This window comes from Nerophis lumbriciformis, linkage group LG21 (genome assembly GCF_033978685.3).
Source record: "Nerophis lumbriciformis linkage group LG21, RoL_Nlum_v2.1, whole genome shotgun sequence".
In the NCBI taxonomy this organism is placed as follows: domain Eukaryota; kingdom Metazoa; phylum Chordata; class Actinopteri; order Syngnathiformes; family Syngnathidae; genus Nerophis; species Nerophis lumbriciformis.
The window spans coordinates 33,254,142-33,270,000 of NC_084568.2; the positions used below are offsets into that span (position 1 = coordinate 33,254,142).

Genomic DNA, 15,859 nt, shown 5'->3' on the forward strand with positions numbered 1-15,859 from the left:
CGCTCGCTACGTGCGACGTAATTGCGTCGCATCGCAGGCCAACGCCTCGCTGACGGACACCTGGAAAGTTGTCACATGGCTCATTTATTATCCGTTAAAGCGCACTTTGAGGTGTCCCTTCATTCATTAGCTGGTGCAGGCGTTTGACCTCAAAAAGGAACTCTTTTGCAGGACTTCCCTTGTCTTTAAGCCCCGCCCTAAACACCCTTTTAACCTTCTCTAAAACAGGTGCCCCCTCCCCCTCCGCCGAGGCACAACACAGAGCCGTCGCTCGTGCGCCGAGCGTCACTGGTTTACAAAGAAAGTCAACGTAAGACGTAGACCTTGTGCAGTAGACCTTGTTGGTGGTGCGCCGTTCACTCCATGTATCTGGTAGTTTGTCACTGGGTGTACGCTCCCATTGTCAAAAGTTGTGAAGGGTACCTAAAAATAACCCCACCTGTGTCTCATAGTGCAGTGGTTATAGATGTACACATGCTTCCCCTGTAGTGTGTCACAGTGCCCTTGTGATTCTGATCTCAGTGTCTTGTAAATATGAGCTTCCTCTTATCTACGTCTTTGCAAACATGCACCATATTTCCACAAATAGCGGCCTGGGGCTTGTATTTATTCCCATACAGGTGTGGAGAGGCATTATTATAACACAGTATTACTAGAGATGTCCGATAATGGCCAACTCTTAATTACCGATTCCGATATCAACCGATACCGATATATACAGTGGTGGAATTAACACATTATTATGCCTAATTTTGTTGTGATGCTGCACTGGATGCATTAAACAATGTAACAAGGTTTTCCAAAATAAATCAACTCAAGTTATGGAAAAAAATGCCATATTTATTATTGAAGTCACAAAGTGCATTTTTTTTTTATTAACATGCTTCAAAACAGCAGCTTGGAATTTGGGACATGCTCTCTGAGAGAATGAGGAGGTTGAGGTGGGCGGGGGGGGGGGCGGCGTTTTGGTAGGGGGTAGTATGTTGTGTATATTGTAGCGTCCCGGAAGAGTTAGTGCTGCAAGGGGTTCTGGGTATTTGTTCTATTGTTTTTATGTTGTGTTACGGTGCGGATGTTCTCCCGAAATGTGTTTGTCGTTCTTGTTTGGTGTGGGTTCACAGTGTGGCGCATATTTGTAACAGTGTTAAAGTTGTTTATACGGCCACCCTCAGTGTGACCTGTATGGCTGTTGACCAAGTATGACTTGCATTCACTTGTGTGTGTGAAAAGCCGTAGATATTGTGTGCCTGGGTCGGCACGCACAGGCAGTGCCCATCCATCCATCCATTTCCTACCGCTTATTCCCTTCGGGGTCGCGGGGGGCGCTGGAGCCTATCTCAGCTACAATCGGGCGGAGGCGGTGTACACCCTGGACAAGTCGCCACCTCATCGCAGGGCCAACACAGATAGACAGACAACATTCACACCCACATTCACGCACTAGGGCCAATATGGTGTGCCTGGATCGGCACGCACAGGCAGTGCCTTTAAGGTTTATTGGCGCTCTGTACTTCTCCCTACGTCCGTGTACACAGCGGGGTTTTAAAAAGTCATAAATTTTACTTTTTGAAACCGATACTGATAATTTCCGATATTACATTTTAAAGCATTTATCGGTCGATAATATCGGCAGTCTGATGTTATCGGACATCTCTAAGTATCACCAGTAAGGTTATCCCAATCCAATATAGCGTATTTTGCCGACTATAAGCTGCTACTTTTTTCCTACACTTAGAACCCTGTGGTTTATAAAACGGTGCAGCTTATTTATGATTTTTTATTTTTTTTTGCCGTAATATTTTGTATTCGACAAATAGTTTTGATAAAACACACATCGAGACACGGAAAAGGTGTGTTATTGTTTGTGCTGCGGCGCCATCTTTTGGGCCAGTTGAACGTCTGCGGGCCAAACAGCGATTTTTACAATGTAGCAGCACCACAAATGAGGATTTTTTTCTGCATATTGTCTGTCATTTTCCTTAACCCGCTCATTCTAGATATTTCGTCCAATCGCTTTCAAATTGTACCCAGACACACTAGACATATGGAGGATGTTTAATATTAGATTTTCGTTATCAGACGTGGGCGAAGCATGGCAACTAAGATTATCCTCTATCATAGCGTAGCTTGTCAAAAAGTCACAATTTTAGCAACTTGTGAATGAATGAATAATGGTGGTGGTCGGATGGGCCGCAGGCACAAACTGGCAGCCACGCTTCCGTCAGTCTACCCCAGGGCAGCTGTGGCTACAAATGTAGCTTACCACCACCAGGTGTGAATGTGGAGTGAATGAATGAGGGGTTCTCACTTCTCTGTGAAGCGCTTCGAGTCTCTCGAAAAGCGCTATATAAATCTAATCCATTATTATTATTAGTTGTAAGTAGAGATGCCGATAAATGCTTTAAAATGTAATATCGGAAATTTTTGGGATCGGTTAAAATTTATGACTTTTTAAAACGCGGCTGTACGGAGTGGTACACGGACGTAGGGAGAAGTACAGAGCAGTTGCGTCTCCCAGTCATACTTGCCAAACCGATTTTCCCGGGAGACTCCCGAATTTCAGTGCCCCTCCCAAAAATCTCCCAGGGCAACCATTCTCCCGAATTTCTCCCGATTTCCACCCAGACAACTATATTCATACTTGCCAACCTTGAGACCTTCAATTTCGGGAGGTGGGGGGCGGGGAGGGGGAGTGGTTGGGGGAGCGGCGTGGTTGGGGGCGTGGTTAAGAGGGGAGGAGTATATTTACAGCTAGGATTCACCAAGTCAAGTATTTCATATATATATATATATATATATAAGAAATACTAAGTCAAGTATTTCATATATATATATATATATATATATACAGTATATATATATATATACAGTATATATATGTATATATATATATATATATATATATATATATATATATATATATATATATATATATATATAAACAAAAGAAATACTTGAATTTCAGTGTTCATTTATTTACACATATACACACACATAACACTCATCTACTCATTGTTGAGTTAAGGGTTGAATTGTCCATCTTTGTTCTATTCTCTGTCACTATTTTTCTAACCATGCTGAACACCCTCTCTGATAATGCATTGCTGTGTGGCACGCACAAAAGTGCTTTCATCAAATGCACTAGATGGCAGTATTGTCCTGTTTAAGAGTGTCACAACATTGCTGTTTACGGGCAGACGAACTGCTTTACGGTAGACAAAAACGTGACTGCTGTTGTTGTGTGTTGTTACCGCGCTGGGAGGACGTTAATGAAACTGCCTAACAATAAACCCACATAAGAAACCAAGAACTCGCCCTCGATCATTCTACAGTTATAACGTCATTGGGCAGGTACACTGTTTATATTGTGTGCCTGAATTTCGGGAGATTTTCGGGAGAAAATTTGTCCCGGGAGGTTTTCGGGAGAGGCGCTGAATTTCGGGAGTCTCCCGGAAAATCCGGGAGGGTTGGCAAGTATGGCTATATTGGAGGCATGCCTTAAAGGCACTGCCTTTGCGTGCCGGCCCAATCACATTGATTGATTGATTGATTTAGACTTTTATTAGTAGATTGCACAGTGAAGTACATATTCCGTACAATTGACCACTAAATGGTAACACCCGAATAAGATTTTCAACTTGTTTAAGTCGGGGTCCACTTAAATTGATTCATGATACAGATATATACTATCATATATACTATCATCATAATACAGTCATCACACAAGATAACCATCAGGGTGTATACATTGAATTATTTACATTATTTACAATTCGGGGGGAGGGGGGGGTTAGGTTTGGTTGTTATCATCAGTCATACCTAACCCCCGCCACCCCCTTCCACAACCTGAATTGTAAATAATGTAAATAATTCAATGTATACACCCTGATGATTATCTTGTGTGATGACTGTATTATGATGATGAAAATATCTGCAGCTTTTCACACACACAAGTGAATGCCATGCATACTTGGTCAACAGCCATACAGGTCACACTGAGGGTGGCCGTATAAACAACTTTAACACTGTTGCAAATATGCGCCACACTGTGAACCCACACCAAACAAGAATGACAAACACATTTCGGGAGAACATCCGCACCGTAACACAACATAAACACAACAGAACAAATACCCAGAACCCCTTGCAGCACTAACTTTTGCGGGACATTACAATATGCTACCCCCCACCTCAACCCCGCCCACCTCAACCTCCTCATGCTCTCTCAGGGAGAGCATGTCCCAAATTCCAAGCTGTTGTTTTGAGGCATGTTAAAAAAAATAATGCACTTTGTGACTTCAATAATAAATATGGCAGTGCCATGTTGGCATTTTTTTTCCATAACTTGAGTTGATTTATTTTGGAAAACCTTGTTACATTGTTTAATGCATCCAGCGGGGCATCACAACAAATGTAGGCATAATAATGAGTTAATTCCACCACTGTATATATCGGTATCGGTTGATATCGGAATCGGTAATTATGGACAATATCGGCAAAAAAGCCATTATCGGACATCTCTAGTTGTAAGTCCATATATCATCCCAAAAGTTACAAGAATATTTTGATGAAGGTTGAAAAGTTTTTAGTCTTGTTATAAATCAGCCCACTACACGCTATGTTATAGATTGCACATGCTGTTCAGCACGTGGTGTCTAAAAGACACCCTCTCCGTATAAAATAGGCCAATATTGTGCCATAAAAAGATCTGGTTGGACTCCGAAAAAAAAGTTTGTTTACGTTCCTTAGTAGGCGCTGCTGTTTGGATTAGCAAAGCAGTTCCAGAAAAGGAGGGATCTATTTGAGGGAGGTGATGGCCACTATTTGTGGAAAATCTGATTAATATATTTACATTGTTATTCACTTAAAAATGCTAGCTTGCCTCACTTGCCTTTGTTTTGGTCTGTTTTTGTTGTATGGCTGTGGCGTGACCAAACCACACAGCCATTGTGTCTCTTCTCAAGCCTGAATGAAAGCCACACTACCTTGGCCATAAATCATAAAGACAATGAGCCACTCAAACAGGCTCATAATCACCTCATAAAGCATTATATACCGCCCATAAACACGGCCATTGCGAGCAAACACAAAGTGCTGATGAGCCTCTCTGAAATATCACAGAGGCTTACGGGGTTAAGGAGACCTGATCAGTGGTACCTCTTGAGGTGAAGTCTGATCCCTGTGCTGACTTTGTGCAGGAGATGAGTGGATACCAGAAAATGTCCCACAGAGACGGACTGAGACGTGGACACATTTTTCCACTTCCCCGTCTTATCCAATTTTCCATCCAAGTGCACCGAGCTTAACGTCGTCTGGGGGCATTACAAGTACCATCACACATCTTCAATCTCTCTCCTTCTGTCCTTGGAACCCTCCATTCTTGACTCCTCGTGCCATGTTCTTTTCTGTGTGGGTAATCCTCGTGTTTGCCAAAAAGAGAGCTAGGGGCTGGGAAGTAATGAGTCGCTGCTACGCTCAATTAGCGCAAACCAAGAGAACCTGCAAGAACGCAGACAGACATTAACCTCCGTGATGAAAATCAATCATTTGGGACATTCTGATGCTCTTGATGGCTTCTGGGAAGAGTAAAGTCCTTGTTCTCGTTTTTGACGCTCCATTAACAAGTCATGCAATGGGAAGAAACGTCTGGAAAGTATATTTAGTAATATATTTGTTCGGAATGGACCTCAGGAAACAAGCTTTTTAGTATACAAAGAAACTTGGTGTGGTGCTCCACTTACATTGCTAGCAGCATCGAGACGTATTCCGATATATTTAGGGGTATAAAAATTGAATATGCAATATAAATGTGTAAATATTTGAAATTAGATAAAGGCAAGTTATACATTGCTGAAGAGGATACAGCAAAAATTAAATATTGCCCTAAGGGAGAACAGAATTGTGTGTGTGTGTGTGTGTGTGTGTGTGTGTGTGTGTGTGTGTGTGTGTGTGTGTGTGTGTGCGTGTGTGCGTGCGTGCGTGCGTGCGTGCGTGCGTGCGTGCGTGCGTGCGTGCGTGCGTGCGTGCGTGCGTGTGTGTGTATACATGTGTATATATGTATGTGTATACAGTATATGTATGTGAATGTATTTGTGTATATACATGTGTGTATACACGTGTATATATTCGTGTATATATGTATATGTGTGTGTGTGTTTGGGTGTATACACGTGTATGTATGTAAACATGTGTATATAATATATGTATGTGAATGTATATATGTATGTGTGTGTATACATGTGTATATATTTGTGTATACATGTATATGCATGTATGTGTGTGTGTGTGTGTGTGTGTGTGTGTGTGTGTGTGTATATATATATGCATATATATGTGTGTGTGTGTGTGTGTGTGTGTGTGTGTGTGTGTGTGTATATATATATATATATATATATGTGCATGTATATATGTATGTATGTGTACATATGTATATGCATGTATGTAAACATGTGTATATATGTATGTGCATGTATATATGTATGTATGTGTACATGTATATGCATGTATGTATACAAGTGTGTATATATTGTTGCGTTTGGACCAGATGTTCCTCCCAGGGAATTTAAGTTGCTGGTCACTCCCAAGTTCTTTTGATGACACATAAGCTGAGTTCAATTTGGCCACCAGACAGAATGGGTATTTTGTGATTTATTTTCAAAGCTTTGAAAATAAACGCGAGACCAACCCAGTACAGAAAGCGTTCACTAGCGCAGCTAAAAATGGTCTCATCTAAAATATGGAAACCTTCTCATCTATAAAGTGTCTCTCGCTCCCACCCTCCGTGTCTCTTCCTCCAGCCCGAACATATACCCATTCCTCCTCATCTGGGCACAGGAACAGATAAGAGAAAGGAGTTATGTCTACTCCCTGCATACCACAAAATCAAGGTTGACACATACAGTACTTGCAGACAACCAAAAGAGAACAACAGGAAGAACACTAGGTATCTTGTAATATGACTATGAAAGTAAAGAAGTAACACTTAAATATGGATATATGTAAATATCTGCCTCCGACAATATGTACATGTACATGTACATGTGTATATATATATATATATATATATATATATATATATATATATATATATATATATTTATATGTATGTTTGTATGTGTATATAGCTTATTTTTGTATATTAGATTTTTCCTAATATGAGAAAAAGAGAGCATCAATGGTTGGCTTAGCACCAGGAGAAAAGTGCGTGTGCGTGCGTGCGTGGGTGTGTGAGAGAGTGTTTGGGTTGAGCGGTTTAAAAAAGCAAAACTTTTAATAAACACTTGCATAAGTCATCTACATTCTCCAGTTCCATGTTGGGTTTACATTTTAATAAGGTACAATTACTGAAGATAAAATTAAAATCTTCTGTTTACGATTATTTAAGAGTTAGCTATGGACAAAATGCAATCAATTGTGATGCAATATTTTGTTTTTGTTTGTCAACCTTTGGCAATTGTTAAAACAAATCACTAACTAATAACTAATTAACTAATAATCATTAAAAAAAAAAAAAAATACAAGTGTGTTGTTTAAAAACGTCTACAAATACATGTTAAAAAATAGAATACAAACACACAAATAACATTGAATCAATTAATTAAAGATTATTTATAAATGTCTCCAAGGGCTGCACAAACCACAACGACGTCCTCGAGTCAGATCCATCATGTTTTTGTCTACGTTATATTTCAAATTATATTTTTAGGAATTGTTTGTAAAGTCTTTTATAGCCTTAATAGTATTTGGAGGGGGAAAACGAGCATGTCCCATGATTAATAGTTCAGTCTGTACAGCACACTACTGCAAGTTTATAAACATTGCAAAAAATCGACTTCACAATAGAGGTTGAATCATTTTGAGTGCGACTGCATCCTTTTTCCCAAAAGCATATGCAGGTCTCAACCTCATCCGAGTGCACATATTGTATGGTTTGGTTTTGCGTCTAGACAATCACAGGGGTTGTAAAGGAAGTAAATTGCATTGTTTGGAGTGTGGCGCCGGCGTCTCGGGCTGGCAGAGGCATGAGCGCATCTTTACCGTGCCATCCATAATGGAGAAGGCACACACAGGAAGTCAGAGGGGTTAGCTGCACAGCATGGAATACACCGCCATCAGCTCCTCCACTGTTGTTTGGATGTACAACTCCGGACCAGAGTAGCCCTCAATGTCCCTGCAGGGGTGGGAGGGGTCATAATATCTGCATGCGGCGCCCGTGTGAGAGTTTGCCCTGCATAATGGGATGGCTGAGGCATTTTGCGTCTCTCAAAAGGTGTATATTTCCCTCCTGTCGCCCGCTGTGTTCTTGATTAAATGAAGAGTGCTCGGCTTCCCTCTGCAGATAGACACAGAGCGGCAGTGCGGAATGCAAATGCATGCAGGCAGAGACAAGAGGAACATTGTTTTGAAATGTTCTTTCCTGCTATATCACAGCAGCATATCAATTTGTGTGAAAGTGTTGTGATATGATGTGGAGGCCATCTTTGCATAAGACAGGAATATTCACACCATTTTTTTACTGGGCCACATTTACAGGAAGCTAAGAAAACCTTCTTCTTTAACTATTACTGTATTTTTCGGACCATAAGGCGCACTTAAAATCCTTTCATTTACTCAAAAATCGACCCGGTGCGCCTCATGAACGTCATAATTCTAGTTTTGCTGACCTACCTCGAAGCAATTTTAGTTGGTACATGGTGTATTGATAAGTGTGACCAGTAGATGGTCGTCACACATAAGAGATATGTGTAGACTGCAATATGACGCCAGTAAACAACACCAAAACTTTAAACGTTCCATTGAAAATAAAGAACATTACACACGGCACTCAAAAATCTGTCAAAAAGTTATAGTACAACTTTGAAGCCGCACCGCTTGATGGATTGTCAGCCCATTACGGCTACCGTAGTCAGAGATATAAGTACCGTATTTTTCGGATTATAAGTCGCAGTTTTTTCATAGTTTGGCCGGGGGTGCGATTTATACTCTGGAGCGACTTATGTGTGAAATTATTAACACATTACCGTAAAATATCAAATAATATTATTTATCTCATTCACGTAAGAGACTAGGCAATCGTCACACACACACGTCAACCAATAAAAATTTGGCGGGGGCGGGTCATGGCAGAAGTGCATTGTGAAAAAAAAGATGCTACCTGTATGGCGTCACATTAGTGCCAAAAATCCGATCGCATAAAAACTGTTATCGTGCGCTGATTCTCCACTTCGTGCGCGCGCGCGACACCCTTTTGCGCGCGCGTGGTTCCTTTTTGCGCGCGCCCGGTGCCTTTCTGTGCGCGCGCGGTGCCTTTTTGCGCGTGCGCAGTGCCTTTCTGCGCGCGCGCGGTGCCTTTTTGCGCGTGCGCGGTGCCTTTCTGCGCGCTCTCTGTGTACTCCTGGCATCTCTCCTCGCGCTGTCATGTTTCTTTTTGGCACTTTGGGGGCGGGTATGCTTAGACGGCCCCTCCTTTCTGATTGGCTCTGAGCATTTTTCATATGACCAATCATTCTCCAGCGTAGCAACGTTGTAGCCATCTTACCTCGGACATCTAGCCTCAATCATTACATTGATGTCAATGGTACATGTACTAATTAAATTTCCATAACTTGCTCGATTTTCGACCAATTTACAAACGGTTTGCCTTGTTACAAATCTTATTACATGTAGATATGACATAGGATGCTGTACCTGTTGAAATTACCTCTTTCGCTTTAAAAAAAAAAAGACTTAATTGTGCAACATAGTTGTGTAGGTCAGTGTTAGTCAGTTCTCTGATTATTTTAAACTGTTTCAGAATACATTATTAAAAGCTATTTTTAACATTTTAAAAACAAAATTCAAAGATTATTTCATTAATTTTATGGCTGAATCAAAAGAAATTCCATAAATTAGAAAACAAATGTTCAAGAAGAAGTGAAAATATAAAATAATGTTATGGTTGGATGTTATTGCTGGTGGACCAGTTCTGGCTGAAAGATGTGATTATGGTGTTTGTTGTCTTATTATATATTTGGGTCACATTTTGTATTACCCTGTATTGTGTTTATGTGGTATGAAATAACCTTCATCAGCGCGCGAAGTGTTTTTATCCACTTCTTCCTCCGTAAATCTTGATACATATTGACGATGACCCGCCCTGCTATACTTCTGATTGGCTCTGAGCATTTTTCAGCATTTTTCGCCTGACCAATCAGAAAGGAGGGGCCGTCTAAGCATACCCGCCCCCAAAGTGCCAAAAAGAAACATGACAGCGCGAGGAGAGGTGCCAGGAGTACACAGAGAGCGCGCAGAAAGGCGTCACGCGCGTGCAGAAAGGCACCGCGCGCGCACAGAAAGTCACCGCGCGCGCGCACAAAGTGGAGAATCAGCGCGCGATAACAGTTTTTATGCGCTTGGATTTTTGGCACTAATGTGACGCCATATACCTGCTACTACTTCCGTACCTATGTAAATTGATCATTTCAACATCGGCGGTAACTTATAAAAACTGAGAAGGGCTGAACAAAAATGGCACCGAAAATGAAATCATATACTGCAGGTTACAAGCTGGAAGTAGTGAAATATGCAGCAGAAAACGGCAATCGAGCAGCAGAAAGAAAGTTAGATAAACGTATAGCATGTTCTATATGTTATAGTTATTTGAATGACTCTTACCATAATATGTTACGTTAACATACCAGTTGGTTATTTATGCCTCATATAACGTACACTTATTCAGCCTGTTGTTCACTATTCTGTATTTGTTTTAAATTGCCTTTCAAATGTCTATTCTTGCTGTTGGCTTTTATCAAATAAATTTCCCCCAAAAATGCGACTTATACTCTAGTGCGACTTATATATGTGTTTTCCTTCTTTATTATGCATTTTCGGCCGGTGCCACTTATACTCCGAGCGACTTATATCCCGAAAAATACGGTATTGCTATGGTGTGTGTATAAGGACCGCAAAATGGCACCCATTAGCAGACATATTATCTGGCGTTTTGTTTCACAATATTGTGCAAAATCAAGTTTTCTTACCTTCTGGTACCTGCTGATGTGTATTTGAAATCCGCATAAGTCCTGAAAATTTGCGCACGTCCGCCACTGTAGTCCGTGCAGACACAGTAGTCCGTGCAGACACAGTAGTCGATAATCTTCTTGCTATGGGACATTCATCTTCCGCTGTTGCCATTTCTAATACAAAAGTAGCGTAAAGTTCTAACATACTGTACAGTATATCTCGCTATGGAAGCGCTAAAAACTACTGGTGTAGTGAGTTTACATAATTCACCCAAGGAACTTTAGTTATTAGAGAGTTCCGGTCGGACGGTTCTTCACGGGACATATTTCCGGCGTTGTTGTTGTACTAGTGAGCCACGGATGAGGAGATGCTGCTCCGTTATTGATTGAAGTAATGTCTGAATGTCATTAAAACAGTTAGCTCCATCTTTTGACACTTTTTCCACCCCCGTCCTTGCACGCTACACCGCTACAACAAAGATGACGCTGTTGAAGTTGAGCCACGTAAATAAGACCGCCCACAAAACGGCGCATCCTGAAGCGACTGTCAGAAAGTGACTTGAAGATGATGTGTAAAACATCATCTATGCAACATTTTGACCAAAGAACCACCATTACATGTTATGTAGACCACAAGGAAGTCTTTTAATTTTAGAAAAAACTCATAATATGACCCCTTTAATGCGCCTGTTAATCCGGTGCGCCTTTTGTTTGAAAAAAAGACCTGAATAGACCCTCTCATTGGCAGTGTGCCTTATAATCCGGTGTGCCCTATGGTCCAGAAAGTACGGTCGTTTCTTTTTGTATATTCCAGACAACCAGCGTTTATTTTGTCAGAGTTACAGAAGCTTCAGCAAAAAACGTAGTGAAAGATATTTTCTACGACCGCACCTTTTAAGAATCCGCTGCAAGAATGTGAGACTTTCACCAGGTTTTTTTTTTTTTCACTGAACTCGCGGGCCACCACTTGAATAGTCCAAAGGATGAAAAGAGAGGACCTAAGATGGAACCTTGAGGAACACCACTAGTATAACTAGAGAAGTTGAGCACATGACTACCGACTGCATTTGAAGTGAAGAAGCTACAGCAACTCCTTATTGCATTTATCCAGTTCTTCTCAAATAGTGGGGCGGGCCCCCCTGGGGGACATGGTGCAAAGCTGGGGGGGAGGGGGGACACATGCTTTCAATATCATACAGTATCATGCTGTCAACCCTGCTTCAAAAAGCTATGCACTAAAAAAACATGCTCATTGTAGCCATTAATTCTAAATTCCTCATTTTGATTTAAAAAAAAATTGTTATATTGATTATTGTTTTGTACATTGGGCTCCTGAATTAATGTTGCTAATTATTAGAATCTTTTGAGTTTTTTTTGTTTTTTTTCAGTATCAAATGGTTTAAGTAGGTCAAACATTGTTTATAGTTTAAATAAGGATTCATTTTTAATAACATTTTAAAGTTAAAAAAAAAATTATTATAATTTTTTTTACAAATCTACTTTGTTACAGACTAAAAAAATCATGTTAATAGAATTTTTTATTTCTTGTACGTTGGATTCAACGTTACGCAGAGGTGTACTTATAACACTTTATAGACAAATGATACTATTTGCAGTCACGGCGCTAAATATATTTTTTCTCCCTAAGGTGGGCGTATCATAAAATAATTGAGAAGCACTGCTGACTAATCCCATTTTTAACTGCCAAAAAGTAGAGGACCCAAAGGGGTGCCATGAGGAACACCCAAGTTAAGTTTGGACCGCAGTGTTCTATGTTTGTTAGTAGGGTTAAAATGTCAATGCAAGGACCTGCCAATGTGTTTAGTGGTCCAAGTTCCTTTATACGGCAGGAGCACTAGGAATGCGTACCAAATCTGGTAATTTTATAGGCACCAACGAACTTCCCTAGATGCGTAATCAAAATTGCCTTATTTTGATACCTTTGTTGCATGTGACATCACATCTGGTTTCAGACTTGGGTTGCAAAAGAAACACCAGCTCAAGGAAACAATGACTCAATTAGACAAACTCCCTCGAAGAAACGTTGCAGTTTTCAACACCAACAAAGCAATTATGCTTGTATAAAACGCTCAAACGTAAAGTAAGACTTCACTCTATCCTTAAACCTCAGTAAAACTGAAATAATGCTATTCGGTAACAGTAGAAGGGAAAGTCAAACACAAATAGACGGAACAGACATTGAAAGAGTAAATTAAACCAAATTTCTAGGTATTTTTCGGACTATAAGTCGCAGTTTTTTTCATAGTTTGGCCGGGCTCCAGTGCGACTTATATATGTTTTTTTCCTTCTTTATTATGCATTTTCAGCAGGTGCGACTTATACTCCGGTGCGACTTATACTCCGAAAAATACGGTAATGATTGATGATGAAATGAACTGGAAATCTCATGTAAAAAAATGTACAACATAAAGTAGCAAGGAACACATCAATAATGAATAAAGCAAAACATGTTATAGACCAAAAATCACTTCATATATTCTCTACTGCTCACTAGTGTTACATATCTGAGTTATTGTGCAGAAATATGGGGAAATAACTACAAACGTACACTTCAGTCACTAACTGTGTTACAAAAAAGATCAGTTAGAATAATACATAATGTTGGATACAGAGAACATTCAAACCCTTTATTCAATTAATCGGAAATCCACAACATAGTGAATTTGCAAACAGCTAAAATTAGCACAAAGCAAACTATAATCTGTACAACAAATATTCTCAACAAAAGAGGAGAAATATAATCTTAGAGAAAATTGTAATTTAAGACATTTGTATGCACGTACAACACTTAAAACCTTCAGTGTATCAGTATGTGGAATTAAATGATGGAATGGATTAAGTAAATAAATCAATGTACTAATATAATCCACTTCAAGAAACTCTTCAAACTTAAAATGTTTACAAAGTAAAAAGAAGAAGAAGCACCATAAACATTCTGAATTTATTTCATCCATCCATCCATCCATTTTCTACCGCTTATTAATTTTCTAGATAATCGTATTTATTTTACCGTATGAAATATAACTCACTTCACTAATTATTTATTTTTAATGTTATTACTTATGGAGTATATTGTGAATAAATTGAGAACAAGAAGTGAACAAAGGTGCTTTGTAAAAGAAAAAGGGTAGTATTAAATAAGCTCCGCTTCTTCCTACTCCTTTTTGAACATATTGAATAGAGGAACTGGAAATGGTGATGCATCATGTTGTATGCATGCATGCATCATGTTGTATGCACGCATGCATCATGTTGTATGCACGCATGCATCATGTTGTATGCACGCATGCATCATGTTGTATGCGCGCATGCATCATGTTGTATGCGCGCATGCATCATGTTGTATGCACGCATGCATCATGTTGTATGCACGCATGCATCATGTTGTATGCACGCATGCATCATGTTGTATGCATACATGCATCATGTTGTATGCATACATGCATCATGTTGTATGCACGCATCATGTTGTATGCACGCAGCCATCATGTTGTATGCACGCATGCATCATGTTGTATGCACGCATGCATCATGTTGTATGCACGCATGCATCATGTTGTATGCACGCATGCATGCATCATGTTGTATGCACGCATGCATGCATCATGTTGTATGCACGCATGCATGCATCATGTTGTATGCACGCATGCATCATGTTGTATGCACGCATGCATCATGTTGTATGCATGCATATTTCAAATAAACACAAACTCTTTCAAAATGCGCTAGCTTAAATGCTCATTTCCATTGGATTTGCCATAGACATGCTACTATTAGACTCAAATGTAATCAGAGAACAAGATGGAAAACACGGTTATCATAAATCACTCATATTTAAATGTTACATTAACAAATCAAATGTCATCATCAAACGATTAACATTAACCCACAAAAGTACTGAAATTGTAACCGTATCGGTTTAAATGTCAACGGTACTCATCCATAAGGAGCACTGTAGTCTTTTTAAGAATGTTTGTCTCCCAAGTTTTGAGCTGAACTCTGAGCCGCCCGTCCAATATCCCTGCTATGAGATCTTCCATTAGTCTGCGTCATAAAAAGAAAGAAAAAAAAGAGTTGAGGCTCTGGGTGTTGGTTTTATGCATCTATACTTAACCACAGCCACTGGAATTGATGGCTTTTGGCAAGTGCAGCAACATTGAGTTTAGTTAATGTGTATGCTGTGGTCATGTCTCATATAAAATGAAGATGGACAACTCCGAATGACAAAGAACCATTTTTTTTCTTCTTCTGTGGATTCAGGCAGAGCCAATTTGTGTGCACTTATAACCCTGCAGGTCCTAATAATCCCTCTGCTGGCATTAAGATTTAATTGTACGTTCAATTCATTTGCTTCCCTTTTGCTCCAACCTCCATCGTCTGTTTCTCCTCGCAGTTTGACATTCTCTATCAGTATTGAAGCCTTAATTGGTCAATTTGTCCTCGTCAGCTTCTTTCTAATCAATACCTCCCTCGTCTGTGTTGAGTACACACGCTGACGTACAAATTGTCCATCGATCAATCACATTTGATCCAAAGTTAACTCATAATTAATCACAGATAAGATATTTTTAATTTATTGTTAATAGGTGCACCTTTTGAAAATGTACACATGGAACTGGACTTTTCGTTCAATTCATGCAAATGTAAATATTTTTGCTCAACACCAAATGGACATGAACACTCTTTTATACACAGGACATTTTCAACCTGGAGTCTAATCCCATTAATCATGATTAATCACATTGCATGATTTCAATTATGCAATATTTGGATACAAATGGATTATTTTATTTTATTTTTTTACTTGAAAGCACGTCATTTATTTGCTCAAAACATTA

The 15,859-nt window shown here is 39.7% G+C and overlaps 1 protein-coding gene across 11 annotated transcripts in view; it reads left to right on the forward strand.

The window, feature by feature from the left end:
- adgrb2 (adhesion G protein-coupled receptor B2) overlaps window positions 1–15,859 on the forward strand; it is a 771,897-nt gene that overhangs the window by 726,112 nt on the left and 29,926 nt on the right. Inside the window, exon 34 of one of the 11 annotated variants that reach the window (XM_061982437.2) lies at window positions 229–683. The exons of the other annotated variants lie outside the window; for them this stretch is intronic. Within the exon in view, the coding sequence (XP_061838421.1) occupies window positions 229–321 (93 nt within the window). The 3' untranslated portion in view covers window positions 322–683. Of the gene's footprint in view, window positions 1–228; window positions 684–15,859 lie in introns of those variants that run through there. 11 annotated transcript variants of the gene reach the window in all.